Source organism: Phoxinus phoxinus (genome assembly GCF_949152265.1).
Source record: "Phoxinus phoxinus genome assembly, chromosome: 15".
Classification (NCBI taxonomy): Eukaryota; Metazoa; Chordata; class Actinopteri; order Cypriniformes; family Leuciscidae; genus Phoxinus; species Phoxinus phoxinus.
The window spans coordinates 15244659-15262229 of NC_136890.1; the positions used below are offsets into that span (position 1 = coordinate 15244659).

The following is a 17571-nucleotide window of genomic DNA, read 5'->3' on the forward strand; positions in this document are numbered from 1 at the left end:
TTAAATCATATTTTTGACTTCTAAATTATATGAAGCATGTTTTTGGTTTGATTTTACATTTAGACAGTGTACTTGGTTTTACTTTCTATTAAGTGTCTTTACTACTATGTAATAACATTTAAATGCATATGATACAATGCTCTTATTGTGTACATATACATGTTTTACAATACTTATATATGATATAAATACCTGTATGAAATTACAGTGTAATGCATTCATTTCTATCTATAATTACACTGTTGAGTCATCCCTTCCACCTTAACCCACTTTTAAACCTAACCATATCATCAATAGCAGTAAAAGTGTTTTGCAATACAACATAAACGAAATAACTTTGTACCTAATAATATATATTTTTAATAACTTTGTACAGTAGTTAATTTACCTATAAGTATATTCTTATTTTGATCTTTTTGTTTTCATGGTCATGTGTGTCATGCTTCTTCCTGCTAAACCAGTAGGCCTACTGCTGTCACATGAGAAGGAAGTTTTTTTTTTTTCTGTTTGCATTTCCTTCAGAAGAGTGATGAGAATTGTGCCATACGGCAGGTAAGACGTTTTATATTAACAAATACAAAATGTCATATATAAAATACGTATTTTGCTAAATATGAGCATTGGTATCATTCTGTCTATGAGTACCTGTTTATCTATAGTAATAGCTATACGTTTTTATGTACCGGTATGCGTGCGTTAACACTGATGTTATAAATGAAAATGTAATGAGGACATCTGGAAGGGATTTAATGTAATTGCACTACAAATTCACTGTGTTGGTAACGCTGTTACTGTAGTTCATTAATGAAAGAAACAGACTTCAAAGAGCTAAATAGTTTGTTGTATGAAATGAATCCTCAGTTTTGAGTTATGACACCGTATGTATTTTGGCAGTTACTGTATATGTTTTTCTATGAAATAATGTTTTCATTATTCAGGCTGAACAACTTTGTTGGAGTCCTAGACCTTCCCTTAGTCATTCTTAACCGTTTATGGTTGTTCCTGGTTATACTATTCCTAGTTTGTTGAGTTCAATTATGCCTGTGTATTGTCTTTATTCATTTCTGGTCTTAAGCCGGTTCATGAGTAGTGATTTAATCCTGCATAGCAACATTTAAAGTTCTCTTACGAGAGGTTCTCTCGTACTGCGTACTGAAAGTACGCACCGGGTAAAGTTTCTTTGCTCGAGATATTGAAGCCAAAATTTATCCTTAAATTTGTATATATTGTAAACACAGTGCAGCAGCAGTCAGACCTAGAGCGGGCTATTTAGCGCGCTCATTGGCTGCTCCGCGGCAACTGCTGCAGCCTACCACTGAGCCCCTGGCATGACGTCTTCGCGGCAAAGCCCGCCAAAATGGGAGTGGCTTAGCGTATATAAGGGGCAGTCAGGCTGCTAAACACTTGATTTTAATCTCTTCAGCGACGCTCTAGGCCACGCTGACCTCTGAGAGAAGCCGCCGCCGTCGATTCCAGCGACCAGCCAGCTTAGGACAGCGCCTGAGGAAGCCGGCCGTCTTCGCCACCTTCAGCCGTCCGTGCCAGCTACGCTATCCGGCGACAAGTATCCTTTTTACTAGCAACCTCTCCGTGAGCTCGCCGCCGCGACTCACATGCTAAAAGAGCCAGGCGTTTGTACAAAAATGCCTCGTCTTTCCTGCGGTTCATGCCGAACCGCGCTCAGCGACGGAGACCGCCACGTGATTTGCGCTCTCTGCCTGGGCCGAGACCACGCAGCCATCGCTCTCTCGACGGGTGGCTGCATTGAGTGTGACGAGATGGCGATTTCGACCCTGCGGGCTCGACTCGCCCTCTTCAACGTCGAGGCTGTCGCTCCGCCTCTCTCCAGTGGCCCGCGGAAGAAGAAGCGCCGTGCCCAGAGACTCCCGGAGCCCGTCGCTCGCGAACGCTCACCGGAACCTTCCCCTCGAGCTTCGCATTCCCCTTCACCGCCCCCCCTTCCCGACGCGCAGATGACGGCTTCGGCCCTCACTGCCGTCGACACAGGGGACGAGGCGGGGGACGACGCCATCGACAGTTGTTCTCTCCTGGCGTCGGACAGTGAAGAGTGGTCTGGATCCACACACTCCACCTCCTCTTCGACTCAGGAACCTGGCAAGGCCCGGTCTAACATGGACGCTGAACTTATCCGCCTCCTCACCATGGCCTTCGATCAACTGGGCCTGGCCTCCACCGGAGGCGCCCGCGCCCAACAGGCTCGACGGGTGCTTTCTTCCTAGCTGCCGCCTAGCGCCTGCCTCTAGGTCAGCACCCTTCCTGCCAGAGCTCCACACCGAGCTCTCTAAATCGTGGAACGCTCCATTCTCCGCGAGACTCCGCTCCCCTGCTTCTTCGACTCTCTCCCAAGTGGACGGAGCCGCCGAAAAAGGCTACAGCCGGATCCCCCCAGTGGAAGAGGCGGTCGCAGTGCACCTTTGCCCGCCATCACCAAAATGGCGCTCCAAGTCTGCCCTCCCGTCGAAAGCCTGCAGGACCACTTCAGCCCTTGTCGGCCGCGCTTTCGCCGCCGCCGGACAAGCCGCTTCCGCCCTGCATTCTATGGCTGTCCTCCAGATCCTCCAGGCTGAACTCCTCCGCCGTTTGGACGAGAAACGCCCGGTTCAGGACAGCGTGACGGATCTGTGCAGCGCGACGGACCTTTCCCTCCGCGCCACGAAATCCGCAGCACAGGCGATGGGACGATGCATGGCTTCACTCACGGTAACGGAGAGGCACCTTTGGTTGACGCTCGCCGAGATGAGTGAGTCTGAACGCGCCGTGTTCCTCAACGCCCCGCTCTCCCCCACCGGGCTCTTTGGCCCTGCGGTGACCGGGATTGTGGACAGGTTTTTGGAGGTTCAGAAAACGTCTCAAGCCATGAAGCTGTTCCTTCCACGACGCGTTATCTCCGCTGCAGGCCGCTCCCAGAATCAGCCTCCTGCACGAAGCTCATCGCAACAGCGCCCATCGCAGCCTCCACCAGCTTCGCAGCAGCGACAGGGCGGCCGCCCTCGATCGCGCTCAAACAGCCGTCACAGACCGCCTCCCCCCCGGGGACCCCGGCAGAAGATCGTGCTGAAGCCTGAGGCCGCGAAATCCTCCTAGCAATCGCAAAAACGAAAAGATGCGCGAGTCCCGCCGCCGGACCGCCATCAAAGTTAACCGCTCTGTCAGTCCCCTTATTAAACAAGGCTACTGCAGTTGTGTATTCAGCAGCCAACGAGCCAGTCACAGCACACGCTCGCCTGCACACAAACGCCGTTTTCACGGCGACCCAGATAAGACAGTGTTCTATGTGTAGAAAATGTGCCCACTCCAATGTGTTCACCCCTACACAAAAGCACGTCCCCCATATTTGTCACAGAGCCCACTCACATAAAGCGGGCACGTACCGCTCGAGTGTTAAATGTAGGATTTGTGCCCACGTCCCAGTGCCCACACCTACAAAATGCCCGCTCTGCTATACAGTTATCACGGGGGGCGAAACTAATAAAGCTCATCGGCCGTGTTTCAGACGTAAGCGCTGCAAGTGCTCGCGAGCACGCGCGCTTACTGACGAACACTGTTTCACCTATATCTCTCACAAGCACCGCTGTTCGCGCCACAAATTGTTCTCCGTCCCTAGCGACCGAGTTACTGAATGTGAAACAGCAGGCTGCTGTAACCAGCGAGCAGCATTACTCAGCAAACGAGGGCGCGCGCGCCGCGCTGATACCTCCGTTTCAGTTTCTTGAGCCCGCGCAGTGCGGCGCTCAGAACACGGAGACCATTCTGCCCCTAGCTATGCATGCGAAAGCATGGGAAGCGATCCCGGGCATGTCAGAATGGGTACTGAATGTTGTAAGACAGGGCTATACACTGCAGTTCGCTCGCCGTCCCCCGCGTTTCCGAGCCCGTACAGTGACGAGCGTGAACCCAGAAGTAGCACACCTACTTCGTGCAGAAATAGCAAAACTGTTATGCAAGGGGGCAATAGAGCCGATACATCCTTCTATGAGCGAGTCAGGCTTTTACAGCCGTTATTTTCTCGTGCCCAAGAAGGACGGAGCGCTCAGACCTATATTAGATCTGAGACATTTGAACAAAGCTCTTATGAAAAGACCGTTCAAAATGATCACGACCAGACAAATCCTCGCGCAGATTCGCCCGAGGGACTGGTTTATTTCTCTCGATCTGAAAGACGCATACTTTCAGATTCAGATCATACCCCGTCACAGGCCATTCTTGAGATTCGCCTTCGACGGTCAGGTATATCAGTACACCGTCCTGCCGTTCGGCCTGTCTTTAGCACCCCGTACATTTACGAAGTGCATGGACGCGGCGCTCGCTCCCCTGAGGCGTCAGGGGATGCGGATTTTAAACTATCTGGACGACTGGCTGATTTTAGCACAATCAGAGGCGGAACTCGTGTCTCACAGAGCTGTGCTACTCAGTCATCTGGAAATCCTGGGTCTCACGGTCAATTGGACCAAGAGCTCACTGCTGCCCCGTCAGTCAGCTTCCTTTCTGGGAATACAGCTCGACTCGGTGGCAATGACGGCTCACTTGTCAACACAGCGCGCGCGCCGTGTTCAGCGTTTGGCCGCGTCTTTCCAGAAAGACAAAGTGTTTCCCCTGAAAACGTTTCAGAGAATGCTGGGCTTTATGGCTTCAGCCGCAGCAGTGCTCCGGCTAGGTCTATTGCGTATTCGCCCCCTGCAACAATGGCTCAACGCTTGTGTACATCACCGAGCCTGGGCTTCCGGCGGTTTCCGAATCAGAGTGACTCAGAGCTGTGTTTCAGCTCTGCAGCCCTGGTTAGTGACCGACTGGTATCAGCGGGGAGTTACGATGGGAACTGTCTCGTACCAAAAAGTTATCTCGACGGACGCCTCCAACCTAGGTTGGGGCGGGATATTCGAGGGCAGACCGGTCTTTGGCCTCTGGTCATACACGGTCCTCCATATAAACTGTCTGGAGATGATAGCGGTCGAGTACACTGTGAAACACTTCCTCCCTTTTCTGCGGGGCCACCACGTACTGGTTCGAATGGACAATATGTCTGTGGTATCATACGTGGTATCGGCCGGGCGATAGGAAGGAATGAGCTCATCATCCGCTTCCTTAGAGGAGCCAGGAGGATGAATCCCCCACGGCCCCCCTCGGTTCCTATCTGGGATCTTTCCTTGGTCTTAGAGGCCCTGAAAGCACATCCCTTTGAACCGTTACACTCTGTGGATCTGAAGTACCTCGCGTTCAAAACCGCGTTTCTGATTGCTCTGGCATCAGTTAAACGTGTGGGTGACTTACACGCGCTCTCTGTGAGCGCTGCGTGCCTCGAGTTTGGACCTAATGACTCTAAAGTCGTCCTTAAACCGAGACATGGCTATGTCCCCAAAGCGATCGGCACCCCGTTCAGAGCGCAGATCATTTCACTCTCAGCTTTGCCGGCATCAGGCAGCGAGGTCGATGCGAACCTCCTGTGCCCTGTCAGAGCACTGAGAATTTACGTTACGCGCTCCACCGCCTTCAGGCGCTCGGAGCAGCTTTTTGTTTCGTTCGGTGGGCGCACCAAGGGTCTCGCCGCCTCGAAACACAGCCTATCCAGATGGATAGTAGACACTATTGCTGCGGCTTACGCGTCAAAAGACCTGCAATGCCCCTTGGGCATTAGAGCTCACTCCACCAGAGGCATGGCCTCTTTGTGGGCTTGGTCCAGCGGGATTTCTATTCATGACATTTGTACGGCGGCAGGCTGGGCCTCCCCGTCTACATTTGTTAGGTTTTACAACCTAGAAGTCCCCGCCCTGCAGGCTAGACTTCTTTCAGTCTAAAAAAGTCCTAAACGACTTTCTTGGTGAACTGCGCTACAAGGGTAGATGTGTTCAATATAAGACCGGCGGTGCCGTTCTGTATGTGTATCCCCTTATAAAGTGCTTATGTTACATGTGCGAGCCCACTCTGTTGGCCGCCTATTTCTCACTTATCTATGTCCCCTGGGGCGTCCCCCCCCCTGGGATTCATGTAGTGACTGCTTAGCGCACACGGCGTTGACCAGGGGTGGTTCGTGCAGACAGGGAAAAAACTTCGGGGAAAAGCCGAGGAGGAGGTATCTGTGTGTTTGTGAGTGACAGCTGCTGCAGGAACTTTTCTGTGAGAGAAAAGGTCTTTATGACCTTTTTACCTTCCGAGGGAGTTTGGAAATATTTTAATTTGCTCAGCATATGTGCCACCCACCGGGAATGCGGCCCGAGCTGCGGCTCGTGTTGCGGACTGTGTTCACCACCAACTGCAACGCACGCCGGGTGCCCCTGTCTTCATTCTTGGAGATTTCAATCACTGCAAATTTGAACTTTCCCTTCCTGGATTCGAACAATACGTCATGTGCGGCACCAGAGACAACAGAGTGTTAATATAAAACATGCATACAGGGCCAGTCCAAAGCCCCCTTTGTCAAACTCTGACCATAATGCACTCCATCTTATACCTACATATAAGACTGTTTTGAAGAGCAGCAAACCAGTAACTAAAACAGTGACTGTATGGTCGAATGACAGCATTGAGACATTGAAGGGCTCATTTCTTTGTACTGACTGGGACATTTTTCATGATCTGGGCATTGATGAGGCCGCTGACACTATTACGGAGTATATTACATTTTGTGAGGATTGTGTGGCCAACAAGAAGGTTATTACAATATATCCTAACAATAAGCCATAAATAACTAGAGAGTTAAAAATCTGTATCAATCGGAAAAAAATGGCTTTTAGGAATCATGACAGGTTGGGGGTGAAATCAGTTCAAAGGGAGCTCAATACGTTATTAAGGGATGCAAGACGGAAACATAAAAATGTCATAGAACAGAACATTGCTTCTATGGACTCTAAAAAACTTTGGGTTCCATGAAATCCGCAACTAATATGACAACACATAAAAAGGGGCTCATAACATATGATGAGCAGAGTAAAGCAGATGAACTGAATTATTTCTTTTTGAGGTTTGATACACAGGATTTTTCATTGGAATGCAATAATGTATTACAGTCATTAACAAGTGATTTGCGTTCTAATTTAATAATTGATCCCCTCATAATTCAGTAAATTTTTAGCCAGGTATGCAAAAAGAAATCTGCAGGACCGGATGGCATTTCTGCTTTCCTCCTTAAAAAATTTGCTGCAGAGTTAACCCCTGCATGGTGCCCTGTATTTCAGAGGTCTGTAGATTCCAATTTGGTCCCTGCCCTCTGGAAAAAATCCATCATCGTTCCCATTCCTAAGAAACCTTGTCCTATGGAAAACAACGATTATAGACCGGTGGCTTTAACGTCCGTTGTCATGAAATGTTTTGAAAAATATATGGTATCTTTACTGAAAGCTGAAGTTAACACAGAACTAGATCCACTCCAGTTTGCGTAAAGGCAGGGGAGGAGTACAGACGATGCAATTAATAGCATCACCCACCTAACTCTAAAACACCTGGAGGATCCTAAAGCTTATGTACGCCTTTTATTCATTGATTTTAGCTCTGCTTTTAACACATTACAGCCCCATCTGCTTCTACAGAAAATGAGTCAGGTGAATGTTAATCCTTTTATTATTAAATGGTTTTATTCTTTTTTAACAGAGAGAACTCAAACTGTTAGGATTAACAACTCTCTTTCTAAATCAAAATGCATCAGTACAAGCGCGCCTCAGGGTTGTGTAAGTTCACCCGTCCTGTTCACCATTTATACTAACGACTGCACCAATAGTTTCCCGGGCAACTTGTTTTTTAAATTTTCTGATGACACTGCCATTCTTAGTCTACTTCATACATACTCAGATCCATCGCTGTACTTTACGGAAGTTAACACATTTGTTTTGTGGTGTGACAAAAACTATCTTACAATTAACACAAAAAAAACAGAGGAGATGTTGTTTGTGTCATGATTCTGCCATCTAGTCCTTGTCTGTCTTTAAGTCTTGAGGCAGGATCATGACAGACCCATGTTTTATGTGCAAACACATGGCCTTGTTGGGCCATGTACTTGTGTTGTCTTGTCATCTAGCCCCGCCCTCGTTATCCTTGTTTTGTCATTATTGCTTTACCTGTGTCACCTGTATGTTATCCTCATTTAGTCATTATTGCTTTACCTGTGTCACCTGTTTTGTTATCATTAGTCTCCCTATTTAATCCCCTTGTGTTTGCTGTCCTGTCGGTTCATTGTTAATCATTGTCAAACCTTTGTCAGAGTCTGTGAGTATTTTGTCTGAAGAGTTGTATGTAGTATACCCCAGTTCTTAGTCTTGTTTGTTAGTCAACCTTCCTTACCTCTGTTTTACCCCCTCGTGGGTTTTGTTTTCCCTGTTTTCTGTTGTAAATAAACCTTGTGTGTTTTGCATACTGTCTGCAATTGGGTTCATCCTTCCACACCGTGACAGAATGAACCGACCACAGAAGAACCCAGCAGACAGTTTGTCTTCTCCTGCCGAGGGACAATCTGATCCCCTTGAACAATGGTGGCTGTCGACTACCTCCGACATGAGGAGTGGCAAGGCACCGTTTTCCCCCCAGGGAGAGAGGTCGTTGAGTGAGTACGCCCATGACGTGGAAGAGAGGAGGAGGTTCTAGCCAGAGATCCTCAATTCATACTTCATCGCGGGTCTCAATGGTCCTCCTCCTTTGAATGAACGGGAGGGGCTGATCCGCCGTCCGTTTCGGGAAGTGGTGGACCGTTTGTGTCGGGAGGAGCTGCAGGACTCCTCCACAAGGTCTTCACCTTCTGCCTGGCTGCCAGTCATTCCTGAGGGTCGGCTGATAGGCGTTGCAACGTTTGGGAACCAGGTTGGCTCCTCCACGACTCCTGAGACTCCATCCGCACCTGTAAGTCTCCGCGGCAAGCGAGGGAGACGGATCTCGTGGGAGTCCACTTCGGAGTCTTCAGCGACGGAGTCAACCCTGCCAGAGTCTGTCCTCCCAGCACCAGTTACGGTCCCTGCTGAGCTTCCCCTACTGGTCACAAGCCCGGTTTTGGTCTCTGCTCCGCGGCCAAGGAGAAAGAGTAGGAAGAAGGGAGCTTTCTGTCCTCCATCTCTGTCTCCTCCTGAGTCCGCGATGGCTCTCTGTCAACGCTGTTCCAGAGTCCGCTTCAGTCAACGCTGTTCCAGAGTCCGCTTCAGTCAACGCTGTTCCAGAGTCCGCTTCAGTCAATGCTGTTCCAGTGCCGATAGCAGAGAGGGTTGCTCATGAGTCTGCAGTCGTGAGAGCTGAGGAGAGAGCCGCGGCCGATTCTGCTGCTAAAACAGTGTTGCAGTCGGTTTCAGCTAGTCAGGAGATGCCTGTCGTCATTGCTGCCAGGACCCTGTCTGATTATTTGTCACGTCTTGTCAAGATCCTAGAAGTTCCTGTCAAGCCTGTATTGTCCCCAGACCCCGTGCCTAGAGCTGCAGAGAGGGCTGTCCCTGAGTCGGCTGCTCGGATTACTGTCCCTGAGTCGGCTGCTCGGATTGCTGTCCCTGAGTCTGTTGCTCAATTGCCTCTCACCACTGCCCAGCCACCTACTACATCCCCTGTCTTGAGTCCTGCTTCATCTCCTACTGTTTCCCCCATCAGGATTCGTCCCGTAGCGTTGTCCCTATCAAGTCACCTTGTGTTTCCCCGGTCAGCCCTGTCTGCACTCAGTCCCGAACTGTTTCCCCCAAGACTGTCCCTCGTGTGTCCCCATCCAAGCCTGCCCGGATTCCTTGTCCACAGCCCTCGTCCGGAAGACCCAAGACCACAGTCCCACCCACCCACCCTGGACATTCCCCCATGAACTCTCTTGTTCCCCCGCCCCCCCTCCCGTGTTTGTTATTTTTATTGTTGCATCCTAACCCTGTTGTCGTGTTTTCGTGTATGCCTTTATTGTTATTTGTCGTGTTTAGTTGGTTTGTGTCTTTGTCTCAGTCTGTCATGTCCCGTGTTTGATGTCCCCTTGAGGAGCGTCTGGAAGCCGCTCCTTAAGGTGGGGGTTCTGTCATGATTCTGCCATCTAGTTCTTGTCTGTCTTTAAGTCTTGAGGCAGGATCATGACAGACCCATGTTTTATGTGCAAACACATGGCCTTGTTGGGCCATGTACTTGTGTTGTCTCGTCATCTAGCCCCGCCCTCGTTATCCTCGTTTTGGCATTATTGCTTTACCTGTGTCACCTGTATGTTATCCTCATTTAGTCATTATTGCTTTACCTGTGTCACCTGTTTTGTTATCATTAGTCTCCCTATTTAATCCCCTTGTGTTTGCTGTCCTGTGTCGGTTCATTGTTAATCATTGTCAAACCTTTGTCAGAGTCTGTGAGTATTTTGTCTGAAGAGTTGTATGTAGTATACCCCAGTTCTTAGTCTACTTAGTCTTGTTTGTTAGTCAACCTTCCTTACCTCTGTTTTACCCCCTCGTGGGTTTTGTTTTCTGTTGTAAATAAACCTTGTTTTGCATACTGTCTGCAATTGGGTTCATCCTTCCACACCGTGACAGTTTGACCCTCGGTCTGTGGGGGATCATACCCCCTTGACCATTCACAGAGAGGATATAAAACAGGTCACTTCATACAGGTATCTGGGCATCCACCTGGATAACCAGTTAAGCTGGAGGGACCATGTGGATTATTTATATTCCCGTTTACAGCAGAAACTGTATTTTTTACGCAGACTAAGTGTGTTTGGTGTCAGTCAGAACATTATGTTTTTATTTTATCAGGCAGTGATAGAAAGTGTCATCAGGTATGGGATGACCGCGTGGTTCGGTAACCTCTCTACACAGTCAAAATCAAAGTTGCAGCGCCTGGTACAGACCGCTATGACAACCCGATCTCACGGCAATTCGGACGAATTTTACGAGGTGGCTAATTCGTACCAATTCATACGACCTCACTCGTACGAATTAGTACGATTTTTGCTAAAACGTACATATTTTACGATTTGGCCAAATCGTATGAATTCATACGAATGACCTACCCCTGACCCCGCCCCTAAACCCAACCGTCACGTGGGTTTAGACAAATCGTACAAATTCGTACGAGTGAGGTCGTACAAATTCGTACGAATTAGCCACCTTATAATCACTCGTACAAATTCGTACGAATTGGTCGTGAGATAGCGTTGGCTATGAAGGTGATGGGGAGGACTGAAAAGCTCTCCCTTCAGTCCATCTATGAGCAGTCTACACTTAGGCAGGCGCAGAGAATTTTGTCGGACCCGTCCCACATTCTCAGAACAGAATATGAGCTCCTGCCTTCTGGTAGAAGGTACAGAATACCTAAAAATAGATTGAATCGGTATAAATACTCCTTCGTACCAGTTTCCACCAAAATTTTAAATAAAAATCTAAATTAGAAGTTGTGTGATGATTTGTATGAGATAGGCCTGAGGTATGTGCAATAACGCTGTGTGCTGTATTTTATAATTTTTAGCTATTTGTGTATGTGTAGTTGTGTAATTATTCTATTTCTATGTGTATTTATTGTCTGTAACGGCAGCGATGGCACTTAGCACTTTTGAGTCCACAACAAATTTCCCCCAGGGGACAATAAAAGTATATTCTATTCTATTCTATTCTATTCTATTCTATTCTATTCTATTCTAAATTTAAGGATAAATTTTGGCTTCAATATCTCGAGCAAAGAGACTTTACCCGGTGCATACTTTCAGTACGCAGTACTCCCTCTTCTAGAGAGAACCGAGATTACGTTAGGTAACCGAGTACGTTTTCATTTCAGCAGTTCTTATTATATGCCTATTGCATTGCATGTGTGTTGTGATCAATATTTTATGTACAGTCATACTGTACTTTTCTCAAGGTCTTACTCAGTATCTTTTGATATGAAAAAATAAAAGTCAAATATAATGTTTAATTATATTATATATATTTATATTATAAATAGATCCCCATGAAATGTGTGTAAACAGTTAAACTAAGAGTTGTCATATTTATTATTCTTGTTAAATTAGATATTTCATAGAATATTTACATAGTCAAAGCATAACAGATCCCAGTTGACAATTGCGTGATGTGTATTATATATTATAGATTAATAATCTGGAGAGGTTAAATAAGTCAATGTCAATCATCCAGGATGCATTTCCCCCAAAAAAATAAGTACGGATGCACCAATACCAATTTTTAAATATATTAGATAGAGAAACCAAAAACCAAAAATTTGTGATCAGCAATCAAGAGCATGCAACAGAAGTGCATGCGCTCTCTTTTACTGTCAGTTAATGTTAGTAATATGTGCCTTGTTTTACATTCTTTGCTAGTGTATGACTATTGGTGCCAATGATTTGCTTAGGCTTACCATGTCCTGGAAAACACAGCCCAGTTCAATCTGGTGTGTTGTGGAAGATGTATTTACACAAGACAGAAGAGGGGACAGTAGATTTATGTTAAAGGGATAGTTCACTTTGAAATACATTTTTGATATGTTTTAGCTTACCTCAAGGGCATCCAAGATGTAGGTGTCTTTGTTTCCACAGTATTTTCAATTTTGATATTTTTAGGTCAAACCGTTCTTGTCTGTCAGTCATATAATGCAGGTATATGGGGTCCACCTCAAAGAGCATGCACAGAGAAGTCCAAATTAAACATGATTTAATGACTCGTACATGTAAGTACACATTGATGGCCTAAGACACGAAACGAGCGGATTGTGTGAGAAAACGAACAGTATTTATATCGTTTTTACCTCTTGTAATCATAGTCACGTCCAAGTACTCTGAGGGCGCGGGCGCTTCTGTCTGCGCAAGCGCCGGAAAGCCCCGGAAGTGATCTCTCGCGCGTGTACGTCACTCATTGTTTACACAGAACAGAGATTTTAGGTAAGATGGCTAATTAAAATGGTATGAATTTGCACTTATCCGGGATGTTTAAACCGTTGTAAAAGAAATCAATTGCGTATGCTCGCGCGAATTCACTTACGGGAGTGGTGAGTTTTCACAAATTCACAATTTATGAGCCTTCTCTCTTGAACTTATGGTTGATCGCTCTTCGGCTGGATATCAACACACCCATAAATTTACTGAAGTTGAGGAGGGTCTGCAGCGATCATTTTTCCCCTGATGATTTTACAAACCAAGGAGTGGATCGCATAGTACTGACATCATCAGCTGTGCCTATGATGTTTTCGTATCCAACGGAGGTATGTGAACAATGTCTTTGTATGTGTCCTTTGTATTTGTAAAGCTGCATTACATGAAATGTTATGTGAAGTTAGTAAAAGTTAGTCTCACAACACTTGCTACAAGAACACCACCAATTTTGAAGAGATCTCTGTCTCTCTGAGGCTTGAAGACGTGCTGCTGCAGCGGATGCTTCATCCTCCATCGCTCTGAGTTCTTGATCTGTGTATTCTGGTTCAAATAAATATGGTTGGGAAAAAAATTCAACGTTGTCTGTTGATATACTGAAATCGTCTTCCATTGCGATTTCCTGTATATCTAAATATGTTTAGATCTTCACAGTGAAAGGTAAAACTTCCGAAATCTCTGTGCAAACAATGAGTGAGGTAGACGCGCGAGAGATCACTTCCAGGGCTTTCCGGCGCTTGCGCAGACAGAAGCACCCGCGCCCTCAGAGTACTTGGACGTGACTATGATTACAAGAGGTAAAAACAATATAAATACAGTTCGTTTTCTCACACAATCCGCTCGTTTCGTGTCTTAGGCCATCAATGTGTACTTACATGTACGAGTCATTAAATCATGTTTAATTTGGACTTCTCTGTGCATGCTCTTTGAGGTGGACCCCATATACCTGCATTATATGACTGACAGACAAGAACGGTTTGACCTAAAAATATCAAAATTGAAAATACTGTGGAAACAAAGACACCTACATCTTGGATGCCCTTGAGGTAAGCTAAAACATATCAAAAATGTATTTCAAAGTGAACTATCCCTTTAACACATTCTTATATAGTATAAATCATTTAGAAACACAGAATGAAATTCAATATGTGTAATCAACTAGAAAATAGCAAATCAGATTTAAGAGATTACTATGCACTTTATCTTTTGATATATATATATATATATATATATATATATATATATATATATATATATATATATATATATATACCTTCATGCTGCTCTACTTGGATGAGAAATCGATGATAAGCTCAAAAATCTAAAAAGTTTAAATTTTATATTTATTTGTATATTTCACAATACACAATGTTTCAAAACAGAAATAATAAAAGGAGCTGAATCACAGAGATGGAGAATGTGGACATGATGGCGGAGAACACTGATGATAATGTGCCACAAAATAAAACCAGACAGAGCATGGACTATCCTCCTGACTGTGAGTCATACAATACATGAAAGTTCTCTTTCACCTGTACTGTGTCTCTCTTTTTTTCAGTGCAAATAAGAGAATCCAGTATATTTAACACTTTAATAAAAGCCAATAGACAGTATAAATAGTTTACATGTTTCTGAACAAACCTTTTTATTATGTAGTGGACATTATACAGCCAGTGCAGAAGTTTATACAAAAGTGAAATGTTCTCTTGCATCTGTCCCGTGTCTCCTCTTCTTCCTCTCTATAGTCATTCCTGGTGAAACATCAGAGCAAATAACAGATTCCAGTATGTCAGATGACCATCCTGAATGTTCAAGAACTGGTGCGTATCACATTGCAAACGGCGTTAAGTAATTAACAGTAATTATACTCGGTGTTGTTCCATGTGGTGAGTGAATGTGTAGTCCTTCATCTGAGTTACTCAATGGATATGTTGAAAGGCATATAAACGCATCATTGACACAAGCAATAAATACTTTCACAATTTGCATTCAGTGAAATTTTTGTAATCAACTATTTTCACAGAGAACAAAAATGAAAACCAAAAACAGAAGGAATGCAGTGCAAGATGGGATGGGGACATAAAATCTGATGATACGTGTGAGTATTCAACTGACAATGAAAAAACACTTAAGTAAACTGAGTATAAAGTGTATAGGCTGCCACAACATCCATGCATCAGATTTATTACTCATAATAATTAATAATGAAGAGAAAAATGCTAATCTGATCGTGGTTTTCCTTCACAGTTTTTAGAAATGACTCTCTCAGCTCGTGTGACTCAGGATATCTTTCAGGAAAAGGCACAGGCAGTTCAGTTTACTCTGAAAAGGATGAAGAAATGTTAACTTCAAACAAGACCAGCAGCACAGACAAAATCCACCCCTACAATTTGATGGCCACTCCAGGTGCCAGCATTAATATCTAAATGATTGACACGGATTGTTTTGTGTTTCATTTGGAATACTTACGACAGATTCTTCACACTGAATCATGCAGAATGGTTTCTCAGTCACTAAACATCAAGGTATTTTACAGTGATCAGATTTCTGAAATGAAAACATTTCATTTAGTCAGGACATTTTTAGTCAGTCAGTATAATGTTCATTAATGTTATTGTTGCATGTCGAAATGAATGGATTCCAAGACGTGCATAATGTGATGGCTTCGTTTAATTTTGTTCACTGCTTACATTACATCGGCGTTTTCTTTGCAGTACAACCAAAAACTCTGCGTGCGTTCACAACACTACCAAACAACATTGTTCTTCTGTTTCTCTTCCACGCCCGCACCTATCTTCCGTGGGCGCCCTCTTCTGTAGAATCGCTATAACAACATGTCTGCTTGAGCATCACTCACTATAAATTAAGCAGGGTTTATGCATTTGCACCAACATTGACTTAAACACATTTCCTGTATTAACCCCATCATGAACTTAGAATACATAAAAACTAAGTGTGAACAATAAAAATAAAATAAAGACATAAGGGGGGTTCTCTCTCTCTAAACATTAACATGAACATTACAGGGAATGTTATAATGAGCCCCACACTCTCCCCTCCAAAAATGAATGCTGTCTCAGCATTCCATAGTTCCCAGAGTCTCTGTTCTCAACAGTAGAGCAAAGTAGTACATAAGGGAGTCAGTCTCTATACTTGATGCTAATTAGTCTTGAAACTGTCTTTGCATGACATCTATCTCCCATTTCATGTCATCTGCTGAAGTAGACACCACTGGCCACATGATGTCTGAAACATTGCTCCGTCATGAGACGGGCCACGCATCAAGTGCTGAAAGGTCGCAACCGTAAACATACTCTATGCTCTATACACAGACCCACATATATGCTGTCTCGACGGTATCATCATATTTTAGCAATCTATGTGCCAATGTCTGTTTACTGGTACTTTATGTGTATTAAATAAAACATAATCCCATTAACTTTTTCTTCATCATGAATTTATGAACTGTGTTTTTGCTACCTGACATAGCAACTATGAAATCAAATGACTATGTGTGATAGAGGGCATGCCTAATGTATCGTATGTCAGTGTTGTTGGTGGGTGTCTTTGTCTGAAAGGATACTTTCTTTGTGGAGGGTGAGTTGCTGCTGGGCTTATGTCGTCTGCCTCATCCGATGACGTCTCCCGTCTCCCTTCTGCCATCTCATTTTCATCCTCCAATTCGTCTGCAGACTTCTCTGAATTTCTGTCCTCTTCATCACACTTTTCCATGGGCAGTACATGCTCGCATTCTGGCTCTTGGTCCAGTTCTGCTTCCGTTGCCCTTAATCTGAATGTATCCTCCTCAGCTCTTGCTCGGCTTTTTCTCTCTGCACGTTGCTTTAACGGCAATGTCGTTAAGCCTCTCCAGTCATCCTCGTCCTCAGAATCCTCTTCCGTCTCAGCATCCATTTGATGTGTGTTCTTTTTCCCCTTTGCCCCTGTCACTTTCTCCCTTGATTGTATTTTACTCATGTTCTGCTGGACATTGTCAACAGGTAGGAAGTCGCAAGGCAGCAGGAAGTTTCGGTGTAGGACTCTCGCTTCCCCTGGGCCACGTTCTGGCTTAACCACATACACTGGGCCATCTTCATACTTCCTTTCCGTCACAACATGCACTCGATCCTCCCAGTATGACCGGAGTTTCCCCGGACCACCTCTTTCTCCACGATTCCTCACCAAAACTCTGTTTCCTGGCTGGAGATCTGCTCCATATATCTTCTTGTCATAGCCCTTTTTTGCTCTCCTCTGCTCTTTCTGAACGGTCCTTGATGCCAATTCATATGCCTCTTCCATGCGCTTTCTCCACTTAGCAGCATAATCACTATGCGACACTCCACTCTCCCTTGGCTTCAGGCCAAACATTACATCAATGGGCAGCCTCGGGTGTCTGCCATACAGAAGGTAGTACGGGGCATAACCTGTCACTTCACTTCGCGTACAGTTATACGCGTGGACGACCTTGTTTAGAGAGCTTTTCCAATCAGCCTTGGCTTGATTCGGCAGAGATCTCAGCATTGACAGCAATGTTCTGTTAAATCTTTCCACCTGTCCGTTTCCAGAAGGGTGGTATGGAGTCGTGCGGGAGTGTTGGATATCACAGATTTCCTCCATGTGTTCAAACAACTTGTTTTCAAACTCCCTTCCTTGATCGTGGTGGAGTTTAGTGGGAAACCCGTATCTGAGAACAAAGTCGCCAACGATCTTTTCTGCTGCTGTTTTTGCAGACTTATTTTTGCAAGCGTACGCTTGGGAAAAGCGTGTAAAGTGGTCCA

General features: G+C 45.3%; 1 protein-coding gene across 1 annotated transcript; it reads left to right on the plus strand.

Moving 5' to 3' along the window:
• Positions 1–509: 509 nt before the first annotated feature.
• On the plus strand, positions 510–16234 carry LOC307011423 (uncharacterized protein). The gene is made up of 5 exons (XM_079637057.1): positions 510–552; positions 14179–14294; positions 14542–14616; positions 14820–14894; positions 15044–16234. Exons 2-5 carry the CDS (start codon positions 14207–14209, stop codon positions 15220–15222), a joined length of 417 nt encoding a protein of 138 aa, XP_079493183.1. The 5' UTR covers positions 510–552; positions 14179–14206; the 3' UTR covers positions 15223–16234.
• Positions 16235–17571: the final 1337 nt, after the last annotated feature.